Source organism: Dermacentor andersoni, chromosome 6 (genome assembly GCF_023375885.2).
Source record: "Dermacentor andersoni chromosome 6, qqDerAnde1_hic_scaffold, whole genome shotgun sequence".
Classification (NCBI taxonomy): Eukaryota; Metazoa; Arthropoda; class Arachnida; order Ixodida; family Ixodidae; genus Dermacentor; species Dermacentor andersoni.
In genome coordinates, this window is record NC_092819.1 from 67922485 (window position 1) to 67942733 (window position 20249).

General features: G+C 47.7%; 2 protein-coding genes across 3 annotated transcripts in view; both read left to right on the forward strand.

Annotated features, from left to right (window-relative positions):
- The first annotated feature begins 3749 nt into the window (after window positions 1–3749).
- Window positions 3750–20249, forward strand: part of LOC126522353 (uncharacterized) — a 50778-nt gene continuing 34278 nt past the window's right edge. Inside the window, exons 1-4 of one of the 2 annotated variants that reach the window (XM_050171087.3) lie at window positions 3750–4001; window positions 4589–4758; window positions 7021–7215; window positions 9397–9624. In XM_050171087.3, the coding sequence (XP_050027044.1) occupies window positions 4663–4758; window positions 7021–7215; window positions 9397–9624 (519 nt within the window). In that variant the 5' untranslated portion in view covers window positions 3750–4001; window positions 4589–4662. The remainder of the gene's footprint in view (window positions 4002–4588; window positions 4759–7020; window positions 7216–9396; window positions 9625–20249) is intronic. The other variant, XM_050171089.3, reaches the window with a different exon arrangement.
- LOC140218879 (tigger transposable element-derived protein 4-like) lies at window positions 11863–13386 on the forward strand. Its single transcript, XM_072288584.1, has one exon. It carries the CDS (start codon window positions 11863–11865, stop codon window positions 13384–13386), a length of 1524 nt encoding a protein of 507 aa, XP_072144685.1.

Sequence of the window (20249 nt, forward strand, 5' to 3'; positions counted from 1 at the left end):
ATGCTTTGACATCAATAAAGGTGTGCCTTGCAAGAGACCAGGCGACAGTTGAAAGCTGTACGCAAGTGGCCGTCGATATAGAGTTGCAGCAACGCGGTTAGGAATATGCCGTCGTCATTTCGCTATTTTTAACCATGCTCTGTTTCACACTGTTGTGAGGCAGAAGCTGCAAATGTTGACAGTGCCTTTTAGTTCCTTGTGTGCAAGCCCCCTACGTAATGGCATGCTACAGAATCAGCAGTATGGTTAACTGTTCACAAACATAGCTACATCCGCTATTCGCCGCCAAGCTCGTATACAATGGTAGGTAACCCATTTGTTGCTTATGCAGAGGGTCATGTTGCAGTGAACAGTCAACGTGAGAGATGACCTCACACCTTTGTCAGATAGGCAAATGCTACATTCCTTTCAGTGAGTGCACTTTTGTTTCACCGAGTGCCATTTTGTGTGGCTGAGTTATGGGTGGCAAAACAGTGTCATGCAAAGCTTATAGCAATAAAAATTAGGTGCAACAAAGCACTTCAATTTACTAGCATTTGGAAAGCGGTCATGAATGTTGCATTCTTTATTATATAGAAAGACAAACCTTAAATAGTGTTCACAGAAACTTCTTGTACATTGACACCATTGCCCATCTGGGCAATTTTCTAATTTGCTGCAACACATACAGGCCAATGACATGATAACAGCAGCTGATGGAAGCATTGGAGGCACAAAATATATATATTTTTTTGACTGAAACAAAGTCTTCTGCTATTCATGCAAATACACTAAACGCCGTTTCCTGCATACCCTTGACCATGCAGTTTGAGGAGGCCGGACAAAGTTAAGCGAGCTCACTAAATGCAGACACCCTTGCATTTCCTCTACAGTGACTATGCCACTAACATCAAATGACAATGGTGTTGGACCACTGAAGTGGATGGATGGATGGAATAACTTTACTGAAAGGTCCTGCGAGCTACGGGGCGCAAGGCCCCATAGAGCGGGCTACTCCCGTGTTGGGACCGGGAGTTTCAACTCCTTGGCCGCATCGTGGGCTCGCTGGACGGCCCAGAGCTGCTCTGCCAGGTCCGCGCTGCCTAATGCTTCTTGTAGCGTGGCGGAGTCTTGATTCTTGTTTGCGTGGGTCCGACCACACGGCCAGAGCAAGTGATGTACGTCTAGTGTGCTAAGGCAATTTTCGCAATATGACGTTGTGTATAGCTCAGACATGTAGTGATGTAGTCTGTTCTGCGTGGGGTATGTGTTGGTTTGAAGCATTCTGAATGTGAGGGCTTGAGGCCTGGTGAGCTTATTGCGAGGTGTGCTGTATATTCTGCGGTCTAGATAAAAGTGCTTTGTGATCTCGTATGTGGAGGGAGGGTCCCGATTCTCGCTGGGATGGTCACGAATAGAATAGGTGGCGCCACGGAGGGTTAGGTCTCGTGCGCTCCTGTGAGCCATCTCATTGAGATTGGGAGGGCCGTCCTCGATTTCTCCGAGGTGTGCCGGGAACCAGCAGATGGGGTGATGCTGCAGCGGTGCGGATGTATTGACTACTTGTAGTGCTTGTCTTGCAATGGCTCCTTTCTGAAAGGCTTTGATGGCCAAGCGTGAATCGCTGTAGACGTGGATGGTGGTCGGGTCTGTGAGTGCGAGTGCGATGGCGACCTGTTCTGCTATCTCGGACTTGTGGGTCTTGACTGTGAGAGCGTTTGCGACTTGACCTTGCTTATTGGCCGTGGTGACAATGAACGCCTTCCTGGACGGGTACTGTGACGCGGCACCACTGAATGAAGTGATCAAACTGGAATAGAGGGAGTCCTCCGACGACCACAATCTCTTGCATCCACGGCACTTGGACTACCGTGACACTGTTGTTTCTCTGCTGCAAGGGTGATACAGTGCCTTTCACGAAGCATGCCAACTTTCGAAATTTAAATATTTGTGAAAATCTCAGGAACATGACAGGCAGCCCCCAAGTCGAGAACCCTACAAAAAGTTTCTGGTGAGTTGGCAGCTATGCCCTTAACAGTATTGTGGGGATGTGAGCTGTATTTCGTGGTCAAGCAGCATTTATAGTCACATGCAGTGGCGTAGCTAGGTCGTCTGGCACCCGGGGCCCATAGGTCTTCTGTCACCCCCCCCCCCCCCCCCGGATGTAGTCGAGGAAGGCGAGGATATCGGCAATTTCCGGGTGTCTTCAGACGTATATGACACTCCCCCCCCCCCCCCCCCCCCCCGTTGCTACGCCACTGGTCACATGTCAAAGGTGGAAGGTAGCGCAAGGTGGTAACTCAAGGCCAAACTCAGCACAGTGCAAAAGAATAAGGTCACAAAAATAAAAACAGACATCCATGGAGCTGTGTGTGTCTTTCTGTGCCTCTGCTTTCTATGCAGTGTTTAGTTTTGTAAAGTCACATGGTTTCCTTTCTGGAGAGTGGCACACCCAAGCTGTCATTGTCAACACAGGCTGGTGGCACTTGTCACAGAGACAAGGACATAATTGTGTGTTGTTCAGCTGCACGTCCCCAGAAAATCAAAGGTCTCGGCAGATGCGCCAAGGTTCTGAAGTAAACGAAGAGCGAGCCGAACTTAACCTAGCACTGCGGCTGTTGCAGCGACAGTATACATTATTCTGCAGTGGCATCACTATGACTTGACTACGTGCCTTTTTGAATGTGAACACGAACATCACTGGAATCTTTTCGTTCCTTGGAATCTCCTTTTTTTGTCCGTTTTAAGCAACGCTAGCACGAAACGTACCGGTTGACATACGCACCCGCGTCCAGTTTGAAACTGAACCAACGGGCCCTAATGATCACCAGCTGCCGTGCGCAGCACGCCATCGCAGGCAGTTGCTTGTGAGCTTAAACCGAATTAGAAAGAAAGTTCCTTTCTTTTTTCGTCTCGTACATTGCCTCCCCCTCCCGCTTCTTGCACGGTGTTCTTATCTGTAATGCGGAGGAAAGTTCCATCCTTGCTCTTTCGCGCCCAGTTGGGAACGACGACCTTTGAACGAGGCAAAGTCCGCATTTCGTTTCCGGAGAAAAAACAGCAACGGCGTTCAAAAAACGTTTACATGCAGTTGACATGCAATCTTAGCAAAGTTAAGGTAACCGGCCGCGAACCTGCCGTAAATTAAAATTCACCGTCTTGACCTTGTGCACTGAGGCTGCACAAGCCGCGATCTTCGCACTTAAGCATTGGCTCATCACGAGAACTGTCTACCACAGGGAATCGCAAAAAAATTCCGCTGACCGCGGTACACTGTCACCGCGGTTGCTTTCAACCCGTGCTTTTAACGTACGCCATTTCTAGAATACAATGATGATGATGACATCATGATACATGCAGTTCCTTGCAAGTGGCAATGATTGATTGAATCATATGAGCCCCATCGTCTATGCACCTCACGGTAACTTTGAAACTGTGCTGATCGCTTCTTTCTTTGATTGGGGCGCGATGCGGGCACGTGCTAAGGCTGTTAAATGTTGTATGCATGACAGATATGTTTACGTGCTTGTAAGGTTAAATAGCCTGACGAGAATTTTCGCTTCACTTCGGTGCTACGTTAAGCATATCAGCTTCTCAAAGCGTCCGACTGGGTCCTCAAAACACCTGTTTTCTTCTTGAAATGTACCACGGGAAATACCGATTGCAAGCCCACTCGTCTGCTTCCAATATTACGGCTTCTATCGGCTCAGACCATGGCTAGCTAGAGCTCTACTTTTTAGCAGCGCATTCAGCGTGCGTGAAAAGGACGCAAGCCGCGGAAGCTGCCGCCAGCAGGAGCGCGCACGTAACACGTTGCGCTGTGCACGGAAGTGGACAGCAAGAGCGTGTGCGGAAGGTGGCCGCTGTTTGTGTTCTGGGGCGTCGAGGAGGTTTCTTCATGGCGTTGGATTCAAAAGTGGATTAAGTGGCCGAAAGCGTTTCCGAAACACAGGGCCGCCGGCGGACGTTTCTTCGACCACCGGATTTATCGTCTCGCAAAAGAGTGTCCCCTGGTCTTTCAAGTGAGTCGGATGACACGAGCGCGCTTGGCGTGCGCGGTAACGGTACCGTCTCGTTCGGTTCGTAGCACGTTAAGCCTAAGTTGTGCATAGTTAGGCTTACGCGTCCGGTTGATCGCCGAACTTGGGAAGGGTCCCGTCGCGTAACCTACCGGCGGCGTTGGTCCGCGCTCTCATCCGGCGCCACGACGTCGGTTAGCGGTCAGAATGATCCGAGACCGTTCAGCGGGCGCAGCGCTTGCGTGCCGTCGCCGACAGCACCGTTCCGAGCGTAGAGTCTGTTTTGCGCGAATTTTGCCGCCATTTCCGTGCTTGCCAAGCGCAATCACGCGGCTCCGTCGAAAAACATTACGCCATCGAGGTCGCTTGTGGAGCAGTGTTTTCAACACAAAACGTGTACTTCGATTTCGCGCTGGTGCCGATTCGGCGATGTTGAGTGCTCGTCGGGCTCTAGCGTTCCGAACGTTGGTGCGCCGCCGCGTCGGTTTGTTTACGGTGCGTTTTGTTTTGTGCTTGTTTCGCGCCCCTGGCGTGATGCGGTGGCAGCTGCGTGATAAGCGTCGCGACATGTGTGTGTGTTGTTCCGACAGGCGCGGTGCCCCAACCTATGAGGATTTGCGCCTGAGGGCCGAAATCGGAGGAGGAAGCCAGCAGCAGCAGCAGGATGCCTCGCAGGACAGCGCGAACCGCCGCCGCAAAGCAGGACGCCGAGGCGCCGGCAGCCGAGGACGGCAAGTCGGACGAGACCCCCGCTGCTACGGTGAGTGAGGGAGCTTCCGGCAACCCTGGCGGCGTTGGGAGTGTCGCCTCCGCCATGCGGCGCTGGCGTCGCCTGCGTGCGTGCGCGCGCGCTAATTTGAAATTGTAAGGTGGTGGCGGTTTCATTTTGACTGTGCGTATCGCGATGTCACTTGTCACGCGATGTCAAGAAGTGAGCGTAGTCAGTGTTGTTCACCGTTGGGGCTGAAACCTGGCAGCATTATGGAAACCTTAAGCAATAGTTTTGTACCAATTTTGCAGCTTTCATACCGCGCGCACATGCAAAAACCGAATAAAGTGTTAAATCAAGCTTCATAGTAGTGGAAAAGCAAACACGATTCACATGTGTTTTAAGGATGTTCGAGAAAGGTAATGGCCTTGTTCTAATAAGGTTCGCCTAGTTGTAATAAAGCTTTGGAAGTGAAGATAAGCAGGTCATGTGATAGGTTGAACATGTGAGGGATTTTAAGTAGGTGCACTAGAGCAGCAGATGGGAGATAGTTTGGGATATCCTTTATACTCCTCTCACACGCACTCGGAAGTCTTGAACAAAAAGACTTCCCCCGATAAGGAGTTTTGCCCGCAGACACACAACAGGGAGTGATCTCTTTTTCAGAAGTGGTCTATTCTGGAAACGGAGTTTGTCAATCTCTTTTACGGCCGAAAACGACTAGCCTCGGAACCAGTGGGCACCAGCAATTATATATTAAAAAAAATAAGCAAATGCGTATTTTTCTGTTGCCTAGGTCCATCGTAAAAAATTATTTTATGTCTCGCAGAAGGTGCAGTAAACTCAGTAATGCTAATTATCTTCTGTACTCTCATAAGCAGGTCGAACGGGTCGCGGATGTCATGTGATGACGCTTGCGGAGAGGTGCGCCGTGTGGACAAGAAAAATTGCGTGCAGCATTGTGAGTATTGGTAGCCAACGTCACTGACGAAACAGCCCTGGGCACACGCAAAAACACCCTATGGCGGGAATGCTGCAGCCAACGCGATAAGTCCAATGTTGCCAGACAAACTCGTGCACTTCGCTAGTCCTGCAAATGCTCTTTAAAGGACGAGAATAAGTCTTTGCTATAACCTTCCTTAATATGTTGTTAAACTTTTGTAAAAAATGTGTAATAGAACAACTTTTCACTTATATTTTGAGACGGATCGCTTTAATATGGCCGATTTTCTTTCGAACCCCAGCGCGACGCTTCCGGTAGCGTGTCCAGAAGGAAACACTAAACAGAGATCGTCGGTGCTGTGTGTCTGCTGTGCAATGCCTCTTCATTAAAGATTCTTTCCGGTTGGTAAAAGACCACTTACGTAAACAAGTTTTTGCGTGCTCGTGTGACAGAGGTATGACAGGGTGCATGTCCCCCGGTGATTCCAGTGGCTTGAGAAGTAAACCTTCAGATCCACTGTACACCTGCACAGCTGCTAGATTGTCTGGTTTCTTAATTTTTGCCTGGGCATTGCTGCGGAGCGACATGTGAAGCACAGGGATTGGATCAATCAAATGGGTGGGCTTCTGTCCACTGTCTTGACTTAGAGGAGCGTATGGAACATGAGTGCGAGTTGACTATAGGGGCTGTATTCTGGGAGGCCTACTTTTGAACGATTCTATTCATTGATCGCCTGCCATACCGTTTCGCCAACCAAATCGATACTGCGGTGTGCAACTTTGTACTCCTGGGTGGATATCTCATTTTCCCTTCATTAATTACTTCTCTTCACCTTGTGGCTTTCCGCAGAACTATTACTTGAAACTCTTTCATTTGCTTCTAGTTGTTGACAAGTTCGACTTTGCCCTGCCATCTGCTAGCCCCCTGGTTAGCTCAGATGGTAGAGCGGCTGCCCCAGAAAGGCGGTGGTCCAGGGTTCGAGTCCCGCACCAGGACAAATTTTTCTTCAACTGTGAGGCATTTCTTTAGAGGAACCCGTGTGGGTTTCTTTCATAGCAGTTGCTGTGATTGGGTGGGTGTCTCGTTTTCCCTTTAATAGGCCAGTGATGTAGCACAAAATAGCGGGAAATGGAAAGAATTGTTACACGAGATACATGTGTAGTAGGTCTGTGGCATGCCACTGCTCTATGCCCACCAAGGGAAACGAAAACTGGACAAAGCACGTGGCTTCGTGATTTATTATTTGTAACACCATGGAATTAATGGCATCATGGTTGTTAAGCCAGTGGCTGTACTATCTATTGCAAAAAAAAAATAGCACAATACTGGAACTCTGTCTTAGCAGCTGGGACGTGTTGGCTTGTGTGCAGGAAGGGGCCCCACGACGATCTAGCCGACGTGCAGCTGCACGGCCTGCCGAGTATGCAGCCGCCGCCACTGGAGGGCGCACACGTCGCAGCTCCACGGCTGCCCAGACGGCAGCATCTACGGCCGAGGGCCACCGCAGCTCGCCAGTCGAGTCACCTGCCACACGTGTCAAGAGCGCCCGCCGTACGTCGGGGCCGGTGAGTCTGCCGTGGATTTTAATGGGCTTAAAGGCCAACTGCAAACGAGATTTCACTTTGGCTAAAATGGTTATAAAGGAGCAGCGCATACCACAAGCAACCTTGGCAAAACTGCAGGGCTGGTAACAGTCTTAATTTAATCTTAACCTAATTAAGTCTAACCTAAGTCTTAACCTAATTTTGGAAGTCGTGCCGAGAAGTACGTTTTGAGCCGTGCGTCACTTCCGGTGAGTGGTAATGGCTACTTCAACATTTTTTTTTTATTTTCAGTTTTGGTATCAAAAATGTCTATAATTGCGAGCCTTTCAGGATGCACCCACTCGTATTTCAAATGTTAGATTTTGCTTGGAGGCTGCTCTTTACCTGCACTGTCTGAAAGTAAGACTCTCCTTACGTGTCCCAAAATTTCATTGCAGATGGACTTTAACCGTGCCGTTATTTGCAGGTACCGTCCTTTAAAACTGAACAGTCTAGTGTTCAGTTTAGCTAGCTAGTACCAGCGAGTGTTTGTTCATTCTGGAAATGTTCCACAAACCTTCTACAGGATAGTACTGTGGGAGCTGACAGGTGCTGCCTGGGCTCTCATTTCATTACGATCTCTTACCCACAGCGCCATTGAGGCATTGCAGTTACATGCGGCAAAGTGAAACAAACTAGAACACTGTGTCTTAACCACTTTGTAAAAAAAGAAAAAGAAAAAAAAAAGAACAACGAAGGAACAAATGTAATACATCGGAATTGGCAATGCTCATTTCCAATTTAAGAAGGTTTAAGGGCGTGCCTGCGGTAAAGCAAAAATGGCATCATGCACAATACAAGTACACTATTAAAATATACACAGGGATCTGTACACATTACAAGGAAAACATCAGCTGCAGCCGAAGTTAGAAATAAAGAAAATTTATTTTAAAGAGCAGCTTCATAAGTTTTGTTATCAACTATGCTAACAACTGTAGCAGGCAGTCGATTCTATTCACAAATAGTCTGGGGGGGGGGGGGGGGAAGTGCTTCTGAAAAGGTTTGTTCTGTAATTATATTCCCTCACCTTGACCTCATAATCTGTTCATCTGGATATATAATGTTCCCATCCTGTGATGGAATTGCATGCTGGCATGACTTTCTAAAGGCCATGCTTGTAATGCTGTGACAGCCTAAATCGACAGCGAAAATCATGCTGAGTATCGCGACAGAGCCCATGCAAATTTTGAAAGGCTGTTATGGGCTCCCCACGCTTTAAAAGTTTCTTGGAAAAGAACCGGTCAGTTTCAGTATATATATATATATGTACCTCTTTTTTGGGACCTGGAAGACATGCAACTCGTGTGTGCTTACTTACTCTGGTGGTTCTATTTGTGGAAGCTTGGCACCTGTTTTTTCTTTTTTTCTTTTTTTTTTTTTTTTTTTTTTTTTTTTAACGAACAGTTTGCTGGCGCATACAAGAGGTAGTGATACCTGGCAGATCACGAATCCGAGGTGGCTGATGTAGCACGCAGTCACTACTGAGTTGACATACTATGTTGAGGATGCATATGCCAGCTGTGCTTGAAGGTTGTCCTGCCTTTCATTGCAATTTTCTCAGTGACTAAGTCATCTTATGGTTCATAACGCTGACACATTCTTGAGACCATAATTTGTCTATTTTATAGTTGGTAATTTTTTTAGGCTGGTATTTGCAGTTACCGTAGGCGATATTACTGCTGGTGAATTTCGTTGTTGTGGGATTCAGCTGAATGGCCATGCTTTATAGAAAATCAGCACATTAAAAGAATCAAGAAACACAAAAGGCAACAGTAGTGAAGCTCACATGGCAAGACTAGGGCTATGTAACGCTGAGTATTTATTTCAGTACTATCAGTGGCACGTGGGGCGTTACAAAGAGGCGTGGATATAACATACAGCAGCGATGGCAGTTTTAAAGAATCATGGGCTGCGATTGCTGTCAATAGAGTCAACATCAGTCTTGTGAGCGTAGGCATTTCCTAAGCAAAGTAAAACGTAGAACTGTAATGCTGCCTCTTCTGTGAAACTGTAGCAGCAGTTGCCGACAGTGTCTCGGAAAGGCCCGCTTATAACTGGGGAAATGACAGTCAGCTGCTGATGGTGAAACGGTGGTTGCATTGTACTGGAACGTGGACCAACACAAGTCGTCCGGGGGGGTTGCCTGCTGGTGTGGGGGCACAGGTGAACTACGAGGAGAGTGATGGTGCGGAGGGTGAGGAAGAGGACGAGTACCGCGCGGAGGAGGAGAGCGAGAACGAGTCCAACTCTGGCGATGGCACCCGCAAGCAGCGCTCCGGTGGCGGCCGCGCAGCAGGAGGAGGACGGGGCGCAGGACGGCCGGCACGGGGCCAGGCTGCACCGACGACAGGCCGCAGGGGTCGGCGGGCTGCCAAGAAGGACGAAGACGAGGTGGGCACCGTTGCTGCAGGCCAGAGCATGACGTTGCTGCTCTGCTCATAAGCCGGCAGAATAAGAGGATACTCACTCGCGGACCAATATTTTCGTAGGCCGTGTACTCACTCGTGCACTCGCACTTGTCGGCAATCACTCGTGTTCCTGTTCCTGCTCACCACCACTCTCACGTGTTCAATCGGTTCTGTTCACACTTACTGGCACACACTCACTGGTGCTTGCTCGCATGCGTACTCACGTATAGACCCTTTGCATAGCGATCCCGTGGGCTTGCTCCCATAGACAATCATGTCCGCTTACATCCTTCCTCGCTCATGAACATTCTATCTCACGCCGGTGAAATGTGTGTCGAGTAGTAGAAGCCGGTGTACTCGTGAGGGAGTATACGGACCTATGGTGTTGATTTATTTTGTTTATATACCTACAGTTAGTGACAGATTTCTTGGACATAGAATGGACTGCAAAAGTTTCCAAAAGAATTGGGTAGTCTGAAGAAAAAAAAAATGCTACGAGGGGATATTGAATTCGTTCCTTCGATATTCCTAGTAGCACTGCAAACTCTTGACAGACTTCTTTGGTGAAATACAGTCGACCACTGTTACAATGGACCCTGATAATCCGTCAAAAAATGTCTGTTTTATCCGAACTCTTTAATATCTGAAACACCTCACTTCCGAAACATTCATCGCGATGTCTAGAAACTTTATTGCAGAAGTGAGGGGCGAACGTCCAAAGTAAAAAACAAAAATTGCAGTTTTGCCCGAAAGGTGAAGCATCGATTGAACAAGATAAGCGCGGCAGCAGCAGCGGCAAACTGACCTTCGTGGTGTCTCTCGCTTCAACGCGAACTAAGCATCGAAAGCACAGCGCATGCGAAGCTACTGGCACTGGGTTCACGTTGTCCATATACCAGATTGCTCTGAAGATGAGCACGCGCAGGGGCGCACTTTGTTCACATCGCAGGTCGCTTTCAAGATAAGGCGGCCATGCAGCAGCTGCCAGAGTAGAACGGCCCTCTCTCTTGCCCTACCGCCTCGCACGCAAAAGAAGACAGCGTGTTTCCACCCCTAAAGACCCTGAAACTTCGTAAAGTAGCAACACTGTTTGAAGAATGCCGCCTCCGCCTTGCACGCCCTGGCTGATGCCGCGTTGCTATTTGCCTAATGGCATCACGTGGGCCTTCGCACTGGCTTCGTTTGTGTACAGTCGCACTCCACCGCCATTTTCGCTTGAGAAACGTCTACCGATTGGCAAGGAGCGCACGTGGATGCCCTTGCTCTTCCATGTTGTTTTGGTTTGCAAACGCTTTGAACTAAGTTCTCTGGCATGTGCGACATCGCTTCATGGTGTTTTCCACCACCATGACCTGCTGCGCCTTCGTATGCCAAAATAGTTTCAGCAAAGGCAAGAAGCTCTTCTCGATGCCGTTCGGTAAGTAAACGGATGAAGAAAGGCATGGACTCATCGAATTGGGAAGGAGAACTTATTGCACAGTTCACTGAACATGTTACCATTTGTCTGCACGCTTTAACATGATTTCTACGCGATGTGTGCTTTCTTTAAATAAGCAGTATATGGTCGTATTTGGTGCGCTTAATTGTTTTGTACGCCAACAGGCTTGAATTAGTGGGCACGTGAGGCTGCGTGCAAAAACATGGACACAAAACTTTTAAGAGTCAGCCCTGTCCTTTTGATAAAATTGGAGGCTCGAGCATGAATACAGTAAACCCTCGTTAACACGAACTCGCATATGTCGAAATATCGGTTAAGTCGAAAGTTTTCCACGCCGCGCCTTCCCCACCCATAGGTGTTATGTATTCGCACCCGTTTATCTCGAAGCATTTTTCGGGCGTAATACGGATATCTCGAAATTTCGACCGGGACGGCTGAAGGCAAAGGCCGTTACCAAAAGGTGATACAGGCTCCGAGCGAGCGCTTGGTTCCTATTAAAGTGCCGAACGCAGTCACGATCGAAGGGCGAATACAAAATTCCCGCGGATGCAGCCGTTTTCCGTCAACCACGTCAAGTAACCTTGGAAGCAGTCACGTGGTGTGCGCCGCTTGCGCGCGGGGGCTCATGGGTTTTATCGGGTAGTCGCGCCACCGCATTTCGCACGTGCGGATGTTATTGTGCGTGTGCGATTCTGTTCTTTGTTTCGTCGCGCTGTGCGCACGACGCGTTGACTGCAATTTTTTTTTGTTGTGAGTGTGGTGTGTGGTCAACGGACGACGACGATGTCCCGCCCCAAGCAGTGTAAGTCTCTGACGCCGGAGAAAAAAGTCGCGTTAATCAAGGAAGTGGAGAAGGCAGGAAGATCGAAAACAAGCATCGGCAAAGAATTCGGCATCCCCTTGTCGACGCTTTCGACAGTTTTAAAAAATCGGCAGAAGGTCTTCGATGGCTTCGAGCAAAGTTTTTCCAGCGAGCGGAAGCGGATTCGGGCCTCGAAATTCCCAGACGTCGAAGCAGCACTCATGCTGTGGCTCCGGAATGTCAGGGCAGCCAACCTTCCCGTGACAACCCAAATGATGATGGAGAAGGCAGACGCTCTGGCGTTGCAGATGGGCCACACAGACTTCAGTTGCAGTAATGGCTGGTTTGAACGATTTAAAAAAAGAAATAACGTGGCCTCGAAGCCTATCCACGGCGAAAGCGGTACTGTTGATGAAGGGGCTGCAGACACCTGGCGCAACCACCGCCTCGCTGAGCTGCAAAAGGCTTATGCGGACAAGGACATTTTCAACCTCGACGAAGCAGCACTGTTCTATAAGATGCTGCCTAGCCGCACATACACGCCGAAGGGAGAAGCGTGCTCAGGCGCTAAGCAGCGCAAAGACCAAGTGACGATACTTTTCGGAGCCAACTCCACCGGCGATGAAAAACTGCCGCTGCTTGTTATCGGTAAGTCGCTCAATACAAGGTGCTTCCGAAATGCACGGCTCCCGAGAGATGCGACTTACCGCGCCAATAAAACGGCCTGGATGACTGCAGCGCTCTTTGAAGAGTATGTGCGTGCTCTTGACCGCAAAATGGCAAGGGACGGCCGGAAAGTGTTGTTCGTTGTGGACAACTGCCCCGGCCACGGAAAAATCAACAACTTGGAGGCAGTCACGCTGGAGTTCCTGCCTGCTAATATGACGTCCGTGCTCCAGCCGATGTACCAAGGAGTCATTGAGGTTGCTCGCAAGTTCTATCGGAAGAGTCTCCTGCACCGCATTTTGTGCTCATACGACAGTGGTAAGAAGTACGAAATAGATTTGCTGGGTGCAGTCCACCTGATCGCCGAAGCCTGGCGACAAGTACGTCCATTGACGATTGCCAATTGCTTCGCGCACGCAGGATTTTCGCGCGCCGAGAAATCGCTCGAGCCAGACACTGACGAGTTCAGTGATTGCGATGAACTTTGCGACGAAGTCCGCAAAGCTGCCGGCTGCGCCAGCGATGCCGAAGACGGCGAAATCGGATTTGAAGAGTACGCGCTCTACGAGTCTGACGTGCCCGTTACCGGAATGTTGTCCGACGCCGACATTGTTCAAATGGCAGTGAACGACGGCGATCACGCTGACGAAGAACCACCTAGAGAAGTGCCGACAACTGCAGAAACAAGGAACTTGTTACGTTTGCTCCGCAACAAAGTTGAATGCAGCGGCGGCGAGCAACGGCTCATGCGGTGCGTTCAGCAGCTCGAGGACGCTTTTCTCGCGCCGAATGCCAACGCCAAGCAGGCAAGCATCACCAAGTTCTTTCAAAAACAATAAAATTCAGTTTTTCCTGGGAATTCTGCGTTTATTGCAAAAGCTCCCCTCGTGCTGTGGAGCGTTTGTTAGCAGTGCTGGTTATCACTGGCTCTTTCAGTGACCCGGTCACTGAAATTTTCGGCATTTTGCTTAACTCGAAACTCTGCTTATCTCGAAATTTTTCCCGGATTTTACAACTTCGAGTTAACGAGGGTTTACTGTACTCATCTGAGGAAGCAGCAACCCTCTCCCTTTTGTGGTGACATACTAGCCTTCTTTGGAGCGAATAGTTTTGCTTGCCTCGTGTTCGTGTTCGTCATTGGCGGTTGCTCGGTGGATTTGCAATACAAAGGGAAAGCGTGTGTGCTCTCTAGAAACCGAGTTACAGAGCGCGTTCGTCACTGAACGACAGCATCATAGGTCTTTGAGACTTATACATGCTATTTCGCGTGAACCTTAAAGCGCGAAGGTTAAGATGTGGCGGTGGAGAACTCTCAAAGAAAACATGCAGTCGCCCGCTCGTTCACTGGCTGGTTTAGTCGTTTGTTTGTTCGTTTATTCATTCACTTACTTGTTCGTTCAACTTTTAGTTCATACGGCCACTATGTCTCTTATACCTGTGTCACACGGGCACATTTGGAAGGCCTTCCAGTTGACGGCCTTCGAAATGCCACAACTCTATCGACTCAAAGGAGTTGTCACGCTGCTACACGGCACTTTTGAAAGGCCGCTGAGTGGTTCAGGTGTTTCTCGCAAAATTGTGTGGCGCTGCGGATCTTTATTTTTGTTTTCATGTCACAATAAGTTAAACAACATTAAGACTACTTAAAAGCACTATAATTTCTTTCATGTTTGTTTATGCATTTAAAAAAATTGTTTATATATTGCCATACATATATGTTTAGTTTTTAAGTTTTTGAGTAGCGAAACTGCGGCAACATTTGTGTCGCTGTTGTGGAGAGTATGTGCAGTTCGCACATATCAAGCGGCAAAAATACTTTATTGAATAATTAATAACACTCATATATAGTATTTTAGAGCATTTTGGTTTGATTTGTTCTTTCTAACTGAGTACGAGCACCCGGTGAATGAGAGGGCATGTTAGCGCTGTTTCCGTTTCCGTTCCTCAAAGGCCATCGAGATTTCGATAGAGTTGTAAGGTGCTCCGTTGACTCGATAGTCTAAGATTCGGCGGCCTTCGGAACCGCCCGTGTAGCAGCTCAAACTTGACCTTTGAGTCAACTGCCTATCGGTTGGAAGGCCTTCCAAACGCCTATGTGACATGGGTATTAGGCGCTGTAGGGCACTTAGGCTGGTGTGTTTAATTACGTAATGAGACAACAAATTGTTCTTAAATATGAGTGGCTGCATCATTTCACTTAGTGCATTTTTGGCCGCATCGTAGTGCGGCAATTCTTTGCATGTTCATCACTTCATTAAAGTCATCTCTCTCAAATGTTACTTCAGAACGAGCGCAATTGCCCTCAATGCATGCACCTCATTGCAGCTCGGTTTGCGACAAGTACGTCATTTCGTGAACAGACAAGCAAATGCAAAATGAAATGTTATTTGTGATGAGTCACTAGCCAGAAAAAAATAAATTTACTCAGCGTAAGCTCACTATGCTCTTGTTTGAGCATGTATGAAGCGCTGTTACCGCGTTCCCGCTTTGCGAACGAATACTAAACTGATTTCATTTTCCAAGTGCGCAGAGCCCCGACTCAATGATCGGCCATGCGTATTTATGTTGACTTTGAGGCACGAGAAACATACAAGCACTAGCGCCCACCTCTGAGCCTTTACGCATGCTTAGACTATTGGCAAGCATGCACGTTGGTGGCGCTGTAGCTTTTAACACTCTTATCGAACCTTCAGAGCAGCGATCGTGCCCTCTGCCAGCCTTTGTGCATCATAGCTGATACGCATCGCGAATTCACATGGTAAGGACGGCGCATTATATTTAGGTTACTGAGGGCTCGCTGAAGGCCAGGATGTTGGCACTTGATTGTAACCATGTTATTTACAACCATTCGCAACAAAATCTTGCGACATGTGCTGTACAAATGTTGCGTACCTAATGTAGCGCACGCAATACATTCGGAGTCATCGTGGTGCGGCATTAACGCTCGTTTAAGTTTTTTCTTTTTAAATAGTTATGTAAACAGGAAAAAAAACCTGCCGCCACTGAATTTTTGTAACCCTGCATATAGAAATTCTATGCTGTGCAGAAATTTCCTCAGAGCTAGAAAGGCAATGCGAATGCATGAAGTGCACCGCCTTGCTATGCATTGATTGACTCTGCGAAAGGTCCTCTGCTACACTCAAGCGATGTAGGTGGTGCCACGGTCGAGGAGGGCATGCAAAAGAGAGGAGAAACGAGGAGTGAAGGCTTAGGAGGAGAGCGTCGCTACTTTACGAAGTTTCAGGGGTTTTATCCGCCCCGCTTTCCTTCCTCGCGTACCTGACATTGAGCCGCAATTGTCGGACGAGCCTCGCAAGTCAGTAATGAGCCCGTGTTGACATGTCAAAGGTACATTTTCACGCCTGATTTTGAAAACAATTGCTACTACTTTTGTCCGCTGTAGCCGATAGTCTGTTGTACACGGGTCCGTTGCGACGAGCATAGACTGTAGTGTCAATTTCGTGGTAGTCGAGGTTACAGAGGTGTTCCGTGTTCAGCTGTTGCACAACTCATTTAGAAGGGTGTGCGTAAAAACAGTTCAGAGCATTTCATGCACACAAGCTTTAGCCGTTTGCCCAGCACATGCGAACTCTGTAGATGTTTTGTCGCTGGCTGGTCCTCCAAGGTCCGAAGGCTGCCATCTGTGGTCGGCATTCGGATCGGCAAAGATGCGCAAGACTGGCGGGACAGACGCGGTGGTGGCAAGTTGCTTGCAACGACCACATGATGCCCGCCACCCTGCAAGCTGACGGCAAGGTTTTGTCATGGCCGCACTGTCTAGCTGGGAGCCAGTGACGAGAAGATCAGTTTGCTGCTGAGTCAACAAAGATCTTGCAGCGTTCGAACAACACTGAGAAGGTCAAGGAGTCTCTTTACGTAGATGCAGGCAGTAGCTTGGATGGTGGCAACATTGTTTGCGGCCACGGTGTTCGTGACATCGTGTGCACTGATCATGTCTAAACAATTAAGCGAGACCTTTTCGTACCTGCCAACTGTCCCGATTCGTTCAGGAGACTCCCGTATTCCATCCAGTCCTCGTGTTTATACGGACAGGGCCATAAATCTCTCGGTTTGCAATTTTTTATTGATGTGATCGTGCTGAACAGCAGTGCGATTGCGCGATATTGGGAAACTGCCCCAACCCCAGTGTCAACAGAGATTTAAAGAAAAGGGCCTGATGCAAGCATAGCCACATCTTTATTGCAGTGATACGCTATGTGGCCAGCCAACATTGTGTTCAAGAAGAAACTTTAGCTCGTGCCCAAATCCAACGCCGCCTATTCAAATAGTACACGTAAAAGGCTGAAGCGCTTTTTTAACATAACCACTCGGCCGATTTTAATGAGATTTGTTGCATTTCAGAGAGAAAGGGAAATTCTAGTGCCTCCTGGAAGTGGAATTTTGATTTGGGGCCTGAATTTGGAGATGGCAATTTTCTAAAGTTGGTAAGCTTAGAAAATAAAAGCGTGAAGTCTGCAAATTTGTAGCTGTGCGCCATAAACGGATGTTGCAGTTCTGTAAACTGCAGCCGTAAGAGCATATAAAGTGGTAAAATTGGATATATTAATTTATATCTTGCATGAATTTGTTACATTCTTTGCAAAGATATTGCAAAAGTCCTACTCGTGTATTAGCAGCTAATGTAAGAGCCATTTACATCAGTATTGTCCGCTTTACGTGTACTATTAGGTGCAGTTTACAAATTTGTGATACATTCGAGCCCGCTTATAACAATATTCAAGTGCCATGAAAATTCCTTTGTTATAACCGGATTGCATGAAAGAATCAAAATAAGGGGATGGTAGAACTGATGTGAGGAAACTATAATGGCGAGGGGACCAGTGTCTCTCCCCCTTTCCACCAGCTTTCTCCACCCAGCTGCTGATTGTGTTCACTTGTTTAACTGCTTCCTGGACACTTCTGTCGCGTTAACAAGCCGCGGCTGCCCGCGTTAAAGAATCGCATTGCTATAACCACTGCAAAGAGGGGTCACGAGTGGCAAGCAATACGCGAGCACCGCCTAGGCTTCACTTTGGTGGTTCCAAAAGGGGCCTCTTAAGAAATGCTAGAAGGCTGCCGTGGCAGCCCATCACATCAGGTTGAGAAATCCAGAAGAAACGCTGAGGTGAGATCGCCACCAGCATCTCGCCACATACTTCTCACTAGCTTCCACGAGAAAACCACATAGGAAACCATGTCTGTCAGCCTTGCATACTTTATGCGAAGCTTGCCGACAACCTTCTCCAAGGCATCTAGATGCTCCACCTAGTGCAGTGGAAGGTTCCTCGTGAAAACGAAGCCATGGAGGGAGGGACTGGATCATCTGCTGGGGCTCCTGGGAGGACAACGTTGAGGCAGCCTGCCTTACCGCGTCATCGTTTCCGTCGTCACCGTCGCTATCCAATGCAAGCACATTCGCGACGATCACCTCATCAATTAGAAGTACTTAGTTTCCAAACCTATAGCCGTGTGCTTTCTTTTCACTGGCAACGTTGTGCATTGCTGGTGATCAGTGGGCGGCTGAGCCATCTTCTGTTTTGGCGGCGAGTGAAGCGAAGCTGAGAAACCACATGGGTCAGGAATGACTTTGACGCAACCAACAAAGACGGACACAAGCAATTAAGCTGTTCGCAGAACTACGCTGAATGAGGAGCCAGTGATCAACTTGCGAGCAATCTGCTTGCGGTGGAGTTGGCGCGGTCCATTCGTGTTTCGGAGGGTGGAAGGGTAGCGGGAGAGAGGCGCACAGAGAAGGCTGGAAAATGTGTGCGACGGCTGTTGGAGCAGCGAGCCATCGTGCAGCAGCTCAAATTTCTCATTTTCCTTTTTCTTTTTCAAGGTTCTCACGTTTCACTACGTTTTGGCTAGGACACCCAGCAGCCAGACTTCGTCATTATAACCGTTAATGCGGCATCACGGCATTTTAGTAAGTGGGTTATTTCTGCATGGAAAGCATACAAATGTTGACAGTGCAGCAGCTTCTCATTGTTATAACTGATGTATTGTTAAAACCGGTATCGTTATAAGTGGGTTTGGGTTTGACTATATCATTTTTTTATGGCTGAGTTTCATAGTTTCATTTTCTGAAAATTCTTGATTTTCAGCAGTGTTCATTAAAAAGTTGACAGCCTAGATAAAAAATTCATTTTCATCAGTCACTAGATTTCAACTTTTTCTTTTAAATGTAACAAACCATCAAGTTTGGTGCAGTGGTTGTGGAGAAAAGCGATTTCTCTTTACCCATGTATTAAGATAGGAGCCCTCGAACTAAAGCTTCCTCCTAAATACATGCCACTTTTGTGTTCGCAGTGTAGGCCTAGCCTATGTCAGTTCAGCTTGATATGTACATTCTTTGAGGGAGTGCATGTGAGGCAGAGGTTTTATTAACTGTGTTGCATAGTCAGTGGCTTGTTTCCTTAACCCCACAAGGCCTGAGTATCATTTCACATGAAAACAAGTGGCTTGTTCACATTTATTTTTGGCCATGGAGACTCTGCAGGTACGAAAAAAACAGTGAAATGATAATTCAGTGTGGGAATTAGTTAAATACTAAATAGCTTGCTGAGCTATCCGTAACTGAAGACTTCCTCCCGCATATCATGAGCGCTAGTATGGGTTCTACATTTGGTTTTCCAGTGCTTTTAAATGGTAGTTTTGAGGCATCAAATACGGCATATCCAAAATGGTAGTTGGGATTATTGGGGTTTCAGTTTCACTGCCGCATAGCTGTGCCATGTGGTGAAGCATATTAGGAATGTAAAAGGCTAATTGCACTGTATGCACCGTATGCCATATGAAATTTCCATTGCTGGTATACATTGTTTGCATGTAGTATGTGGTAGTGCCATAAGGAAGTAAAGAATGTAAAAAAAAATCTGTCAGTGACGGTATTTCAGATCCTTGTAACCGCTGTAGCTTTGTAGAAAGGGGAGCAGGTCTAGCAGATTTTATTTTTGAGTCATGGGTGTCGACATCTTGGTCTGTTACAGAACAATTCCTCTATTTTGTGTGCAGGGGTGTTAACGTGGTCGTGAAACGCCTACCGTGTGTTTACAAAAAATTTTGTGCATGCAAATAGACTATGGGGCCATGTATTTTCTTGCTGTTCAAGAATGCTCGCGTTTACTCTTTCAGTGTTGTTTGTCTTTCAATTTTTTTTGAGGTAATGGATGCCTAACGTCATGTATTTTTTTCTTGGATATTACAAAATGAACACAATGATTTATTTTGGGCTATGCAGAAGGGGGAAAAATGACATGGTTAATGAAACATGCACTCTTGGTACCCGAGGGGAGAGAGTGGAGAATTTAAGGGGCTACATCAGTGACATGGCAGGACAGAAATGCAGAAACGTACACCTGCGTTAGTAGCACTGAAAGACTTAGGATGAGAAGGAAAAAAAGTTTGTTTTTGACGTGTTTACAATGAAAATCAATGAAAATATATTTTGCTGAAACTTCTTCAGCAATAGGGGGCAACACCAGACAGAACACTGGAAGTTGCCTTCACTTCAAGCCGCCTAGGGCTTCATTTGGAACTCGCACATACAGCTCTCATAGTATGCAAACCATAGGTCTAATTTCATTTTCTTTTGTATTACGCGTGGGATACCAGTGTAACTGGAGAATTCTTATTGTGCTATCTCCTCTGACCATGCTTTTAAACGACAGTGATTCGCGTGCCAAACTTCTTCCTGGTCCAC